At 43.0% G+C, this 12,585-nt stretch overlaps 1 protein-coding gene and 1 long non-coding RNA gene across 5 annotated transcripts; both read left to right on the top strand.

Moving 5' to 3' along the window:
• The first annotated feature begins 422 nt into the window (after positions 1–422).
• LOC115055873 (uncharacterized) lies at positions 423–4,072 on the top strand. The gene is made up of 3 exons (XR_003841721.1): positions 423–496; positions 2,957–3,038; positions 3,989–4,072. It is a non-coding gene; the product is annotated as an uncharacterized LOC115055873 (long non-coding RNA).
• An 847-nt stretch (positions 4,073–4,919) lies between these two features.
• Positions 4,920–8,582, top strand: tbxtb (T-box transcription factor Tb). Of its 4 annotated transcripts, none has more exons than XM_029521248.1 (8): positions 4,920–6,177; positions 6,256–6,520; positions 6,616–6,750; positions 6,963–7,024; positions 7,114–7,172; positions 7,257–7,430; positions 7,793–7,925; positions 8,242–8,582. In XM_029521248.1, the coding sequence occupies exons 1-8, from the start codon at positions 5,972–5,974 to the stop codon at positions 8,510–8,512; spliced, it is 1,305 nt and encodes a 434-aa protein (XP_029377108.1). In that variant the 5' UTR covers positions 4,920–5,971; the 3' UTR covers positions 8,513–8,582. The 4 variants fall into 4 exon arrangements, with proteins under 4 accessions (XP_029377108.1, XP_029377107.1, XP_029377111.1 ...); XM_029521247.1 differs by having other exon boundaries at positions 7,254–7,430; XM_029521251.1 differs by having other exon boundaries at positions 7,254–7,430; positions 8,297–8,438.
• Positions 8,583–12,585: the final 4,003 nt, after the last annotated feature.

Genomic DNA, 12,585 nt, shown 5'->3' with positions numbered 1-12,585 from the left:
ATCTTCCCCTCCTGTAAAAGTCAACCGTCTTCAGGAGGATGTAATTGCCCCTCTCTAATGACTTGCACTTGGGGTGGGGGGTGGAGAGAGCACAATAAAGGACTTTAGACCCCCTCCAGTAGGAATCCTTTACTTCAAATTGTGGAGCAAATTAAACTACGCGTTGTTTCCTCAGCTCAGATTGAGAGGCTCTGTCACAGACTTGGAGGTGAGGCAGGACCAAAGAAGGCAAAGGCACGAACACCTGCTGGGGCCTAATTGGTCCTTGCTGCAGTTGAATGGCTTCCCATGGCTGTGTGTTTGCTTCTCATTTGTTGTGCGTGCTCTGTTTCCCAGCCCCTGAAACAAGGGAGGCTCGGTTTAAAACTCTATTCCCACATTTCCCATCTCCAACCGTCTGTCTGCCTCTGTCTCTTTCTTTTAGAGCTCAGAAACAAAAGAAGCTGGCGATGATGATGCCTACCTCAAGTCTCTTTCCAACACCAGGTCCTACGTGGTGCGTCTCCCCAAAACACTAAAAGGAAAAAGACCATGTTTTCACTCCAGAAGCAGTTAGCTGAGTGTGGGCATGTGAAAAAGCACGAGGACATGGAGGACTTGCATTCGAGCATCAAGCACAACAGTCACACATCACAGCTACAGTGAAGTCTGCAGGACATCAGTAGAGCGAGTTAAGTCTCGGATCCGAGCACAGTTTAACCGCTGAAGATAGAGGTCACAGGGATGATGTTTGCCATTGCAGCTCATTTCTGTGGATCCTTTTATTAAGTTGGTCTTCAGAATAATCCCAACAAAATAACAACACATTTCAGATAATCATAATCACTGCCACTTTCTATCCCAAACCTCGATTTCCTTTGGGTGCAAACATGTTTGCAGATAATTAAAGGTAATGTTTTGAATGGTAGAGCCAGTGTTGGTCCTTGTTTGCTGCGCCCTCATGAGCAAACACAGACTCCGCTGCAGACTTGTCTAGCGTGGACCCTCCTGCGGGAGAGAGCTGATTACTCACGTAGAAGTGAGATGACCAAACACAATCTGACCCCTCTGTTGTGGAGACTCACCTCCTCGGACGGCCGCTCTGACTCTTGCAAACGTCATCCGGGGGAAAATGTCATAATTATGTCCACTACAAAAGAGATATAGTCACTTCATGCCAAGCACTGCCAGCAGATGGTGAAGATTTTTTGGGGAGTTTCTTCTCTTTTAAAGCTTTACGGGCTTCCAGGCAAACAGCGCTCCATTTCTAAAATGTAGCGGAGAGCATGTTAGACTTTGGGCTGCGTGTTGGTCCCTTTCGTTATTAGTTTTGTAAATATTCTCACACTTATATGAAACACTATAACTACATATGGTTTCCTGTCTTTATTCAAAAGTTACAGTGCAGAGAGACAGGAATAGTCTGCCCAGTCAGGAGTTGAACCAACAATCACCTGCTCAGTTGAGGGTTTGGGTGAAATGTAGAAACATGTAACGCTCGGTCTAATCAATCAGGATTTTGGCTCCAACTGTAATTTCAATTCAACAACCATCTCTGTCAATCACCTATTTTCAGCTGTCAGCGAACAGAAACTTTCTTTTACAAATTCTGCCTTTTCCAGTTGAAGATCTCCTTATATCTTGGAAGCGTTGATTTAAGCATATTTCATTAAGCAAAACCTATTTTCTGCGGTAATAAACGTGTCCATGTGTCCTAACGTACAAGAACAGCCGAGTGATAAATGCAAAGTTCATCATTTGACCCAAACCGCTGTTTCTGCCTTTAATGTAAAGCCTTCACTCGCTTGAAATGTGAGCATCTGCTTATATCGCCCTCACTGTCCTTTGTGTTTACATGTTGTGAATGTGTAACAGAACAGCGTTATGCTGTTGTTAATTAGAGCTGAACTCTGTTTAGTAGGAGCATGTATGTTGTTAGTACTAAGCTGCCACTATGACACGGCACGTTGGCTTGGGGACATTAGGAGCTCGGTAAGAAGACGGGGGAAGGCCTGCGCGGACAAGTCTTCCATCAGTGTGAAATCTCACCGCTCCATAGACAAACATGGCCAGACAGCAGACCTTCCACCTCGCCGGAGCACCCAACCCACCTTGTGCCATAGGCACATTCCCCGCATCCATGAGAAATACCCAAAATAAAAGCAATTAGAACTGAGGCCAGAATATAGAGTTGGCAAAGTCCTCAGTTTCAGTTTTTTTGCTTTTAAGTAATGAGCCAATTTATCCAATCTGTCTCGCCCTGCCCTCCTATTTATATGTTTATTATTTGCTGCTCTGATTTATTGGACAGTTGAGGCAGTAATTTTCTATCTTTGCGGCCATCTGGTCATGGTCTCTTCAACATGCTGAATTTCACAAGTGTGCAGCACAGATCTGCAAAATTAAATTGAACAGAACATACCATGTCTATTGCTATAAATTGACTTCAATAAGTGGAAAATGTACATAAGACAGGGCTGAGCCTTAGTTAGCGCTCTGGCCTACAAGGCGACATATTAGATGAGTCATTTGAGTTTTTCGTGTTTAGGTTTCTTTTATCAGCGCTCACTTTGTGCATATCTGAATGTACATATCCACATCCTCCTTCCTCCACCTGCATCCTGTGCAGCTCGTGGGGTTTGTATAGATCTGTTAGCTGCTACACTGTCCTGTGAGTAAACGCTGCCTTGCTCAGGAGTCCTCCCTGGAACCAGTTTGCACCCAGCAGACAAAGTGTGTTGTCACCCGAGTGCGCAGTGTTATCGGGTGTGAGCAGCACCGCACCATGGCTACTCTTGAGATGTAGCACACCATTAGGACCATATCAACAACTTCACATCTTACGTGCTTATCACACACACAGATAAAAATGTCTTTTTACTCATTTGTAAAGAGGTGATCGAATTTTATTCTTTAGTTGTCTCTTGTGTTGGCTTTTGTTCTTCCACTCATTTTAAATGTGTGTGTGTTTGTGTAGGTTGCTGGAGCGAGGATCTGGTAAGGGGAGAGGTCGGCCGAGCTGATCTTCAGAAGCATCCAGGAAGAAGGCTGCGATTGAGGTTAGTGTCCAAACCACAGGGACAGTAATCCCACTTAACAAGGGCAACAAGACATAAACGCACCTGGAGGAGTGATCGCACAACTGCCTACTCAAATCAACACACATAATCCTACCCCGTTTTCTGGCGTATTGTTATCTGTTTTCTTTGTGTTAAATTTAGCCCTCCTGTTAGTTCTTCAATCTTAGAATACACTCAACATTTTGGCAGATTGACCTTCTTGCTGAGAGCACACTTTCATCTCTGTGCAGTAAATATGAAGCTTCATCAAACCAATGACATATCTCAGAATGAAGTCTGGAATATTAAAAGGCGATATGAGCACAACACCAAGGCTGGTATAAAGGAAAGGAGAAAAGCGAGAACACTGGAGCTGAGGTTTTGCTCAGGTGCTGAGATGAGCATATACAGACAAGCATGCAGGACTCATTTTTCTCTCACCTCTGTGCCAAACCTGGCCCGAGCAAACAGAGGATGAGTCTGGATGGAGGGAGAGCAGGGGAAGGCAAACAGTGGTCAGCTCGAAGCGCTGCTCACCGCAGATTTGTGTTGACATCTCAGATCCACTGCTGCCGGAGAGCCGTGTGACCCCCGGTGACATCTTCAGGGTGTCCAGACTACGAGTGTTTGTGAGGCACCTTTACTGCGGATGTAAAATAATGTGTGTTTTATCAGAAATCTGAGGTTTTCTCTTTAAGATATGTCATAGCTTTTCATTAGGTACCTCATAGTTTAATAAATGATCAGCTCCGCTCCAGGGTCAATTCCTGCTACACTACATTGACAAGTATTTTTAGTTATTCAACATTTATTTCATAAGTAATGAGAAGAACTCATAAAACCTGTCCACATCCACATATTACAGCCTACAAAAATTTGAGGTTTTTAAAAAGAAGCAAAGTGCTTGAATGTGTTTATGTGACTTCCACCTGTATTTTATTCTCTGGCAGGAGGACTGGGCTCTGAAATCTGCAGAACTGGATAGAACAATGACATCAAGTGCCGGTGCTGCAGTCTCACATCAGGAAGTGGGCACGTGTGACAGTAAGCGCTGAGTTGGGTGTTGGAGGAGGAGAGAAAGGCGCCAAATGGGACACTAGGACTGTAGGAAATAACACTGGCCATGACACCTCTAACTTTGACACTGTGGTTCTCTCAGCTCATACACAAAGGCTGGAATGTGTCTTTTTAGGTTACTAAATGATTAATGGACGAGGAAACGATGGATGGATGTAATAAGTGCCACCACAGATCAAAGTCCTCACATCTGAAACATCACGAGGAACTTCCAAAGCCAAAATTGGTATGTCAGCAATTAATGCTGCCTCTTTAGGTTACAGTTTTTGGTAGCCCAGGGAATGACGTGCTCATATCTCTAATTCAAGGCAGATTATCAGTGATATTCCTGAGAAGAGCAGCAAAGCAGAGATTCGCTTGAGATGCCTGAGGCAAATTCATGAACTTTGCTTAACCAAGGTGACCTTCTTGCAAAGGTAGGTAAACCCAGAAAACAGACAGAAACATAAAAACATTTTTATTTTAGCTCAGATTTGTCTCTTTCTTTCAGGCCCAGGAAGGAGGAAATCAAAAGCGTCTTCAAGAAGTCTTTAACTGCTCTTTAAACTGAGAGGGGTTTGTTTTTCTCTGCTTGCTGTGAACTCTGCTCCAGACTGTTGGACAGAGAGACAGACTCGCTGAGCTGGCAGGAGGAACGAGGCGTCCAAGATTTGGTTAGTAACACAAACCAGCCACAACACAACACAACACAGCTGAGCTCTATGGAAGTTATCATGTAGCTGTCGGGCACGATCTGTCTTTAATGTTTGTTGTTTTCTTTTTTCCTTTTCTTTAGAGGTCTTAATGGCAACAGGCCACAGCAAATATATCAACAAACATCCAGTAGGTATTTGTGAATATGACTGCGCTGTACAGCACAACAGGATGTAAATCAGATCATATGTTAGTCCAATTTCACAAATTAACTCCCAACAAGGGAAGACCGGACAAACCAGCCGGCCAGCGAGCGTCCAGGATGGCCGAGCTTCACTAACAGCTTTTTCCTGATTGTGGCCCAGACTCATGACTGAGTGGTGTTTTTGCTTTTTGGTTTTAAGGCAGCCACCAGTTTTGTAAGACACACAGCTGTGTCCAAAACACAGCAGTGTGTTGAAGATTCACACTGGTTAACTTGTGTACTGTGATGTAAGAGCGTTACAAAGCAACACTACAATATTATAGTACAGTGAAACCATCATTTGACGACTTTTATATCAGTTTGTTTAGCTTTTGTAGAGAATAAAGACATTTAAAAAGTTAAAAACAGTTTGCAGCAAAATTATCAAATCATAAAGCTGACTTCCATCCTCATGGTTTAATAATATTTTATCCCATAAAAAAGTCAAAACCAGCTGATGTACCTTTACAGCTCCTACAGTAATAGAAGTAACAGCAGGACGGTTCACCGTATTGAACGAGCTTCTCCATCTGAAGGCAGCTTTATGACACCTGCCACAATGAGCTGATAACATTAATGTACAACAACAACAATATCTGCACAACATTGAAGCCAGGGGACAAAAATAAAAGCCAAATTTGACTGAAGTCTCGCGGGGTTTTAATGTGTGCAGGTGCCGCTTTGATGTGAGTGTCAGTATTTACAGGTTGCTGTAATAAAGCGAGCCGGAGCGCTTCATTCTGACGGAGCCGATATGGCCGCTCTCAGCCAATCAGAGGCCGGCCCGCAAAGATCAAAAAGGAGGAGAGCCAACCAGCTCAGGAGCTGAGATGGAGCCTGTTCAGCCTATAAATGAGTCCGCTCACAGCAGCCTGGACAAAGTTTGTCAAGAAGCAGGTAGTGCGGGTTTCCTTTTGTTTTCTGTGCACTCACTCAGCCCCGTGACAACAACTATTCCGCCCTGGAGCTGTTGGACCGGATGGCCACCGGCGCTGGGGAGTGCCCCGGAAAGGCCGGTCAGTACCGGGTGGACCACCTCCTCAGCGCGGTGGAGAGCGAGCTGCAGGCCGGCAGCGAGAAGGGCGACCCCACGGAGCGGGAGCTGAAGGTCTCCCTGGATGAGAGCGAGCTCTGGCAGAAATTCAAGGACCTCACCAACGAAATGATAGTCACAAAGAACGGAAGGTGAGCCAAACAGAGTGTTTCCCATCTGCACGGGCAGATTTAACGCTAATAAGAGTCTCTCTTTTTTTTCTGATTAAGGCGGATGTTCCCGGTGCTGAAAGTGAACGTGTCCGGATTAGACCCAAACGCCATGTACTCGTTTTTGCTGGACTTTGTATCTGCGGACAACCACAGGTGGAAGTATGTGAACGGAGAATGGGTCCCCGGGGGAAAACCCGAGCCTCAGACCCCCAGCTGTGTTTACATCCACCCGGACTCTCCTAACTTCGGGGCGCACTGGATGAAAGCTCCGGTCTCCTTCAGTAAAGTCAAACTCACCAACAAACTGAACGGAGGCGGTCAGGTATGACTTTCTCATGTTTTCCCCGCTGTAATTACGAATTGGTTATTTAGAAAATGAACATTCCCGTGCGGATGTGGTGGTTTTTTTTTTTCCAGATAATGTTAAATTCCTTACACAAGTATGAGCCACGCATCCATATCGTGCGCGTTGGGGGGCCGAGAAGGATGCTCACCAGCCACTCGTTTCCAGAGACACAGTTCATTGCAGTGACAGCATATCAAAACGAAGAGGTTGGCAATTATATATTTTTAAGCAAAAAACTGATTAAAATTATTAATTTTTAAAACTTTTATCGTGTAACATGTTTCTTACATGTGCGTAAAATGCATGCGTAATTTACGCATGGTGTTTGCACTCGCTGTGGTTTATCTTCTGTGTTTTTTCTTACACCCATATCTAATCCCAATTCTTTTTTTTTTTGTTATTTCTGTTTGGGTTTTAGATAACTTCTCTCAAAATAAAGTACAATCCTTTTGCCAAGGCCTTTCTAGATGCGAAGAAGAGGTAAGACTATTGGTAGCATGTCTTAAAGATGAGAAAAGTCTGGCAATATATCTTTTAAAACACAAAAACATTTTTTTTTATTCTCGCAGAAGTGACAACGACACCAGAGAAGATGCCAATGAAAACCAACAGTCAACTTACTCTCCCTGTAAGTATACATCAGTATTGATCTGTAACTTTTTTGGTGCCTACTTGGTCCCATCATGTCTGTTCTCTTCTGTGGAGCCAGTAGGCAGCTGGTTCATTCCTGGCACGAATTCCCTCTGCCCTCCCACCACTCCTCACAGCCAGTTTGGGAGTCCCATCGCCTTTTCCTCCTCCCATGGCTGTGAGCGTTACTCCACCCTCAGGAACCACCGCTCTGCGCCCTACACCAGTCCGTACGCCCATCGAACGAACTCGCCCAGTGAGTGTCCTCCTCCAGCTTTTGCCTTCACACATCCAGGGACTGCACAACTTCCTTTACAGCTATTAACGAGAAGCGCAAACAAATGTTGTTGAGCAAAGAATGTTTTGCATTCCTCTGGCTTTTGTGTGAGAGGAGCCACAGGGCTGTAAATGGCTGTGGAGTTTCAGACGGGGAATGTATGGTCAGAAGATTCACACCTTTAACTGTTATACTGATATCAGAGGGCACAAGTCCTGATCACACTGAGAAAACAGCATGTTCTGTGGGAAAACAAGAGCTTTCTTCACATGTCTTACAAAGTGTATTTGAGTCCAGCTGTTACCTGTGCACCTCCTAAGCCCCAGTGCCTCTGTCTGTAGCTGGTTACTCCGATAACTCCTCAGCCTGTCTGTCGATGCTGTCGAGTCACGATAACTGGTCCGGCCTGCAGATGCCAACGCACTCCAGCATGATGCCCATGGCCCACAACCCCCCCTCTGCTACCAGCTCTAGGTTTGTGAAGCTTCTCTTTGTTTATTTTTCCTGCATCAGGTCAGAATCATGTAGAAGATGATGGCGTCAGAAAAAAAAAAAAAAAAAAGAACTGAATTGGAAAATTCCTTTAGTCTTAGATGCATGTATTTCTCCACATGTATTTATGTTCTCAACTTGTTTTAACCAGAAATGTTGCCTTGATATTATCTATCTAAAGTGCTCCGTCTCGTAAATATATCAAACAAACTAACACACTTTAAACATTTATAGAAGTTTATGTAAAACACACTAAGAGGAGATGAATGAGACGTTGTCTGTCCACCTCTCTGTGCAGCCAGTACACCAGCTTGTGGTCTGTGAGTAATTCGCCCCTGACTCCTGTGTCCCAGAATGGAGGGATAAACAACAGCCTGAGCTCCCAGTTCCTTCGTGGTTCCAACAGCCACTACCCAGGCCTGTCTCCCTCAGTCACAGCGCCCTCCTCTGGCTCTCCCATGTATGAGAGCGGCACAGCCACAGAGATGCATGACACAGCTCAGTATGACGAGTCCCCACAGGGGCGACTAGCCCCAGCTTGGACCCCTGGTACCCCTGCGTCCCTCTGATGGAAATGTCTCTGGAAAGCGTGAGGGATGGCTATGAAATGTAGTCTGCAGATATCTGATCTGATGTGATTTAAAGGAAAAATCAACCCTAAAATTAAATAGGTATTATTTGCGTAGAAATATCTATTTTTTTTTTTTTACTGGCAAATGGCTGCTCAACTTAACCATAGAGGGATTTTTCCCTCCTCATTCGGTACAAATTAAATTCAACATACTTTTGAATTCTTGAACTTTTTTACTTCTTAATGTATTATTTCAATACAGCTTCAATATGTTTTGTATCTTAGAGGTCAACAAAATGATAATGACAACTTTTGGTTGATTTTTAAATTCATCAAATGCTTTTATTTGGCATTACCAGGAAAAAGTATATTTTAATGTTTGTGAGCAAAAATCATTTTTAACCTGCTTATATTAAGCATAAGTCCATGATCTTCACTGCAATAAGCAAAAAAAAAAATGTACAGCTGAAAAATCGTTAATGGTGTAAATGAGAGTGCAATTAAGGTTTAACATGTAAATAGATCAATCGAGCTTTCTCTTCCACAGTGATGCCGTTTGGCTTATTATGTTTCTGATTCCTTTTAATATCAGATGAAAAGGAGTGAATGTCAATATTCTGCTATGCAGATGATACAGAACTTTACATGTAATAAAAAAAACAAAACAAACAAAAACACGTCCAGGTCTCCCTGGTGGCTGTTTTGAGGCCTTGAACACAACAATAAAAACTTGAATTTATCCTAAAATCCCATTTCTGTTTATCCTGTGCTTGTTACTTTTGTGTGTTTGCGATGCTGTTAAAGTTCAGTGTAGTTGTTTCTTCAGAAATGGCTTAAAAGAGCAAAACTGGTAAAGCAGGATTTTACAATGTCCAGTAAAAAGCTTTAGATGCATCTTATGTTTCTCTGACGTTACCTTGAAAATATGCTGTAAAAGCGTCGGCTGAGTCAGTTCATCCTCATGCTCCCATTTTGGAAAGAGAGAAGTAGAGGAAGAGAGTGTTTTGCACACATAGGTGAGGAATTACATCCCCATATATCCGAGGGGGGGCGGCTGTTCAGTCCGTATGAACCCTGTGTGGATGTCAGTGTGAGAAACCCCAGAGATCAGCACTCAGCTTAAACCCGTTCTCCTTCAGTCCAGTGACACGTTCCTGACATGAGGGTAAGCCTGCAGAATTTCAAACAATGTTAATCAAACTTTACTCGAAGTCTTTGGTCAAGAATAATTTAGATTTCTAATATTTTTTATAATATATATTTAACGATTTGCTACTTATCAAACGTATTGAACTGCCGTCTGTTCAATGCCCTCTAAGTGTGTGCTGTGCTTTTTAGCATCATCCCGTCATGGTGCAAGCCAAGACGTGCAGTTTGTTGGTCAGGTGAGAAAAATGTATTAAGTCATGTCAGTGCAGGCATGACATGAGAATGATCTTAGTGTGTGTTTGTGCCCCACCTCAGTTATTGAACTGAAACCTTTGACACATATTTTCTGACTAAAGACAGATACAGAACAGACCATCATACATACATATATATATATATATATATATATATATATAAATATATATTTGTTCAGTTGAATATTTTTACCTTCACTTAAAGTGAGTGAGTGTGCATACTTGAAGGCTCATGTTATTGCAGCTACAGACAGATGACAATTAGTCTCTATCAAAAAGTATCCAGCTCAATCTGGGCTAACTTGTTAGCATGCTAACCTTTGTACACAGGAAGATGTAGAGACAAGAGTTAATATTGGTGTTGCTTTCCACAGGTGGAGACCGATCTCGGTGACTTAAGGAATTAAGTTTCGTCTGAATTGGTAAGTGAACAGCTGAACTCACCGGTCTCTCCTCTGATTCCCCTTTATTGTGACTTGATGTGTGAATTTCTTGGAAATGTTGGGGTGCAATTGTGCTGCTATTGTACTGATTGGCATGCAGTAACCGTCTTCATGTTCTCTGGTGTATTCCTAGTTTAACCTAGTCCTGATGGCTGTAGGTTAAACTATGCAAATAATTAACTTTATGCAGATGATTTGTTTGAATACCTTTCAGCTCTTAAGTCTCTGTGTGTCACAATAAATTGATCGCATCCCATAGAGGTCTTGTCGCTACGGTTTTAAGTTAGTCTTCAGTTTTTTCTTTTTTATTGCGACACCAACGTCAGTGGATGTCTCTGACTACTTCACTGAGTCCTCTGTCCTCAATAAGAATTTGGAACCTGTTGAGGGACTCTTTTGCTCTCCCTTTGCTTACATCTAAAGACCAGATTTCAGAAAAAGATTTTGAACGTACTCTGTGTGCCTCATGGCTTCCCCAGCTTCCCCCCACGGCCCCAAAGCATGCATGTTAGGTTAAATGCTCACTCTAAATCGCCTGTAGGGATGAGTGTGAGCACAAATGGCTGTTGTCCCTGCAATGGACTGATGATCTCTTCTGGAGTATACCCCACCTCCATGCGATGTCAGCTGGCTTTGCTCCAGGCCCCCCATGACCAAACTCACTTAAAACTGAGCTTTACGTACACGTGATATATATGCTTCACTGCTTTAGTATTTTTTCAAAATGGCTGACTTTAATTCAGTGGTGCAAGTGTGTGATGGGTGCTTGTGGGGTATTAGATTGGACAAAATGTTGGTTATATATTGAGTTTTGGGAATAGCCCCAAACAATTAAACCAGCAGCAACTTTTAGGCAGCTTGCATCAAAGTGCTGCGTTCAAGACTGAACTCGGGATAAGATCAAGCCACTGAAGTCATCGTTGCATCAACTGAAACTCTCTTCTCTCCACCCTCATAAAACATGTGAATAATCTTCAGCATCTGCTAACAACCAGGGCTCCACCCATCACACTTCTGTTTCACAAGCATCTTTCACTGAGTCACTAACTGCATCATCTATACTCTATGTCCAGTGGACCATACAGCTATTTATAGTAAACACAATGAAATGCACAGAATAATTACGAAAAAAATTGGACAAGTCTTGGAATGGAGTAGATGTGGAGCTGCACTGTCTCACCTTCCACAGGAAATACATCATGTCTCACTCCATGTTACTGATGATGGGCCTTATATAAGATCATTAAGGTGAAGCATGGGCTAAGCATGGGAAAGGACAGTTAGTTTGCAGGCATGTGAATCAGTTAGTTGCAGCTTCTCCAGGCTTTTATATGAGACAATATGTGTCTGCCTTCTTTATGAGCTGATATTACACGCTCACCAGGATGGTTTCATCCAGTTATTTCCTCAAAATCTCAGTGAAATGATGCCCTGACTTTTCATCAAGCTCTCTCATCAGATTACATTTTCAGTCTGTCTTGGCCTTTAATTTACAACCAAATATCTGCAGAACTAATGACGTTCCCATGAAGTTCAGAGACATTTTCACTGAAGCAAAATGGCATTTCCCCAGTGAAAATGTCTCACCCTATCTTTTACTCTTCTGCTTTGCTTTTTCGCTCTCATCTGTCTTCGTGTACAGTAAGGGACAGCGTTGATAGCACGACTCCATGTCATGTAAAATCTCAGCAGCATTATTGTGTGTCAGGGAAATTTTGTTTTAATCCACAAAGAGCACAGCAGCCGAGCTGAGAGTGTGTGAAGAAAGGCATTATGGCTGAAGGGACACAAGGTCACTCAAACGCACAAGAGCCCATTCAACCCAAAAAGATCAAGGTCGGCATATGAGGACATCATGACATCCTCCCCCTTACACAACCAGCCGGCACAGACAGACAGGAAGGCACGGACATTTAATCCACTAAATCAAATACACAATTGACAGATTTACTCATGTGGCTGAGCGTCTCACTTTCAACCCAACCCAGTGGACGAAAAATATCTGTCTGTACAGTTCATGCGTGTGTGTCAAGTAGCTGACATACATAGATAAATTAAAACATGAGTAATAAAACACATCTAGGGTCAATACATCAGCATGGATTACCTGTCATGTAACTATAGGGACTGTACCGAAGTATAGGAAGACAACTTATTATGTTTTTGTAAAGATTCAAAAATTTGTGTTCTATAATTAAATAGTGTTTTAGTGACTAACTCACTTG

The sequence above is a fragment of the Echeneis naucrates genome, chromosome 15 (genome assembly GCF_900963305.1).
Source record: "Echeneis naucrates chromosome 15, fEcheNa1.1, whole genome shotgun sequence".
NCBI lineage: Eukaryota > Metazoa > Chordata > Actinopteri > Carangiformes > Echeneidae > Echeneis > Echeneis naucrates.
This window is presented reverse-complemented; position numbering and strand designations above follow the sequence as displayed.

Coding starts and splice junctions, on each gene's coding strand:
- tbxtb (XM_029521247.1), top strand. CDS start 5,972: ATGGCCACCGGCGCTGGGGAGTGCCCCGGAAAGGCCGGTCAGTACCGG. Junction 6,751..6,962: donor CAGCATATCAAAACGAAGAG/GTTGGCAATTAT, acceptor TTTGGGTTTTAG/ATAACTTCTCTCAAAATAAA. Junction 7,431..7,792: donor CCATCGAACGAACTCGCCCA/GTGAGTGTCCTC, acceptor CTCTGTCTGTAG/CTGGTTACTCCGATAACTCC.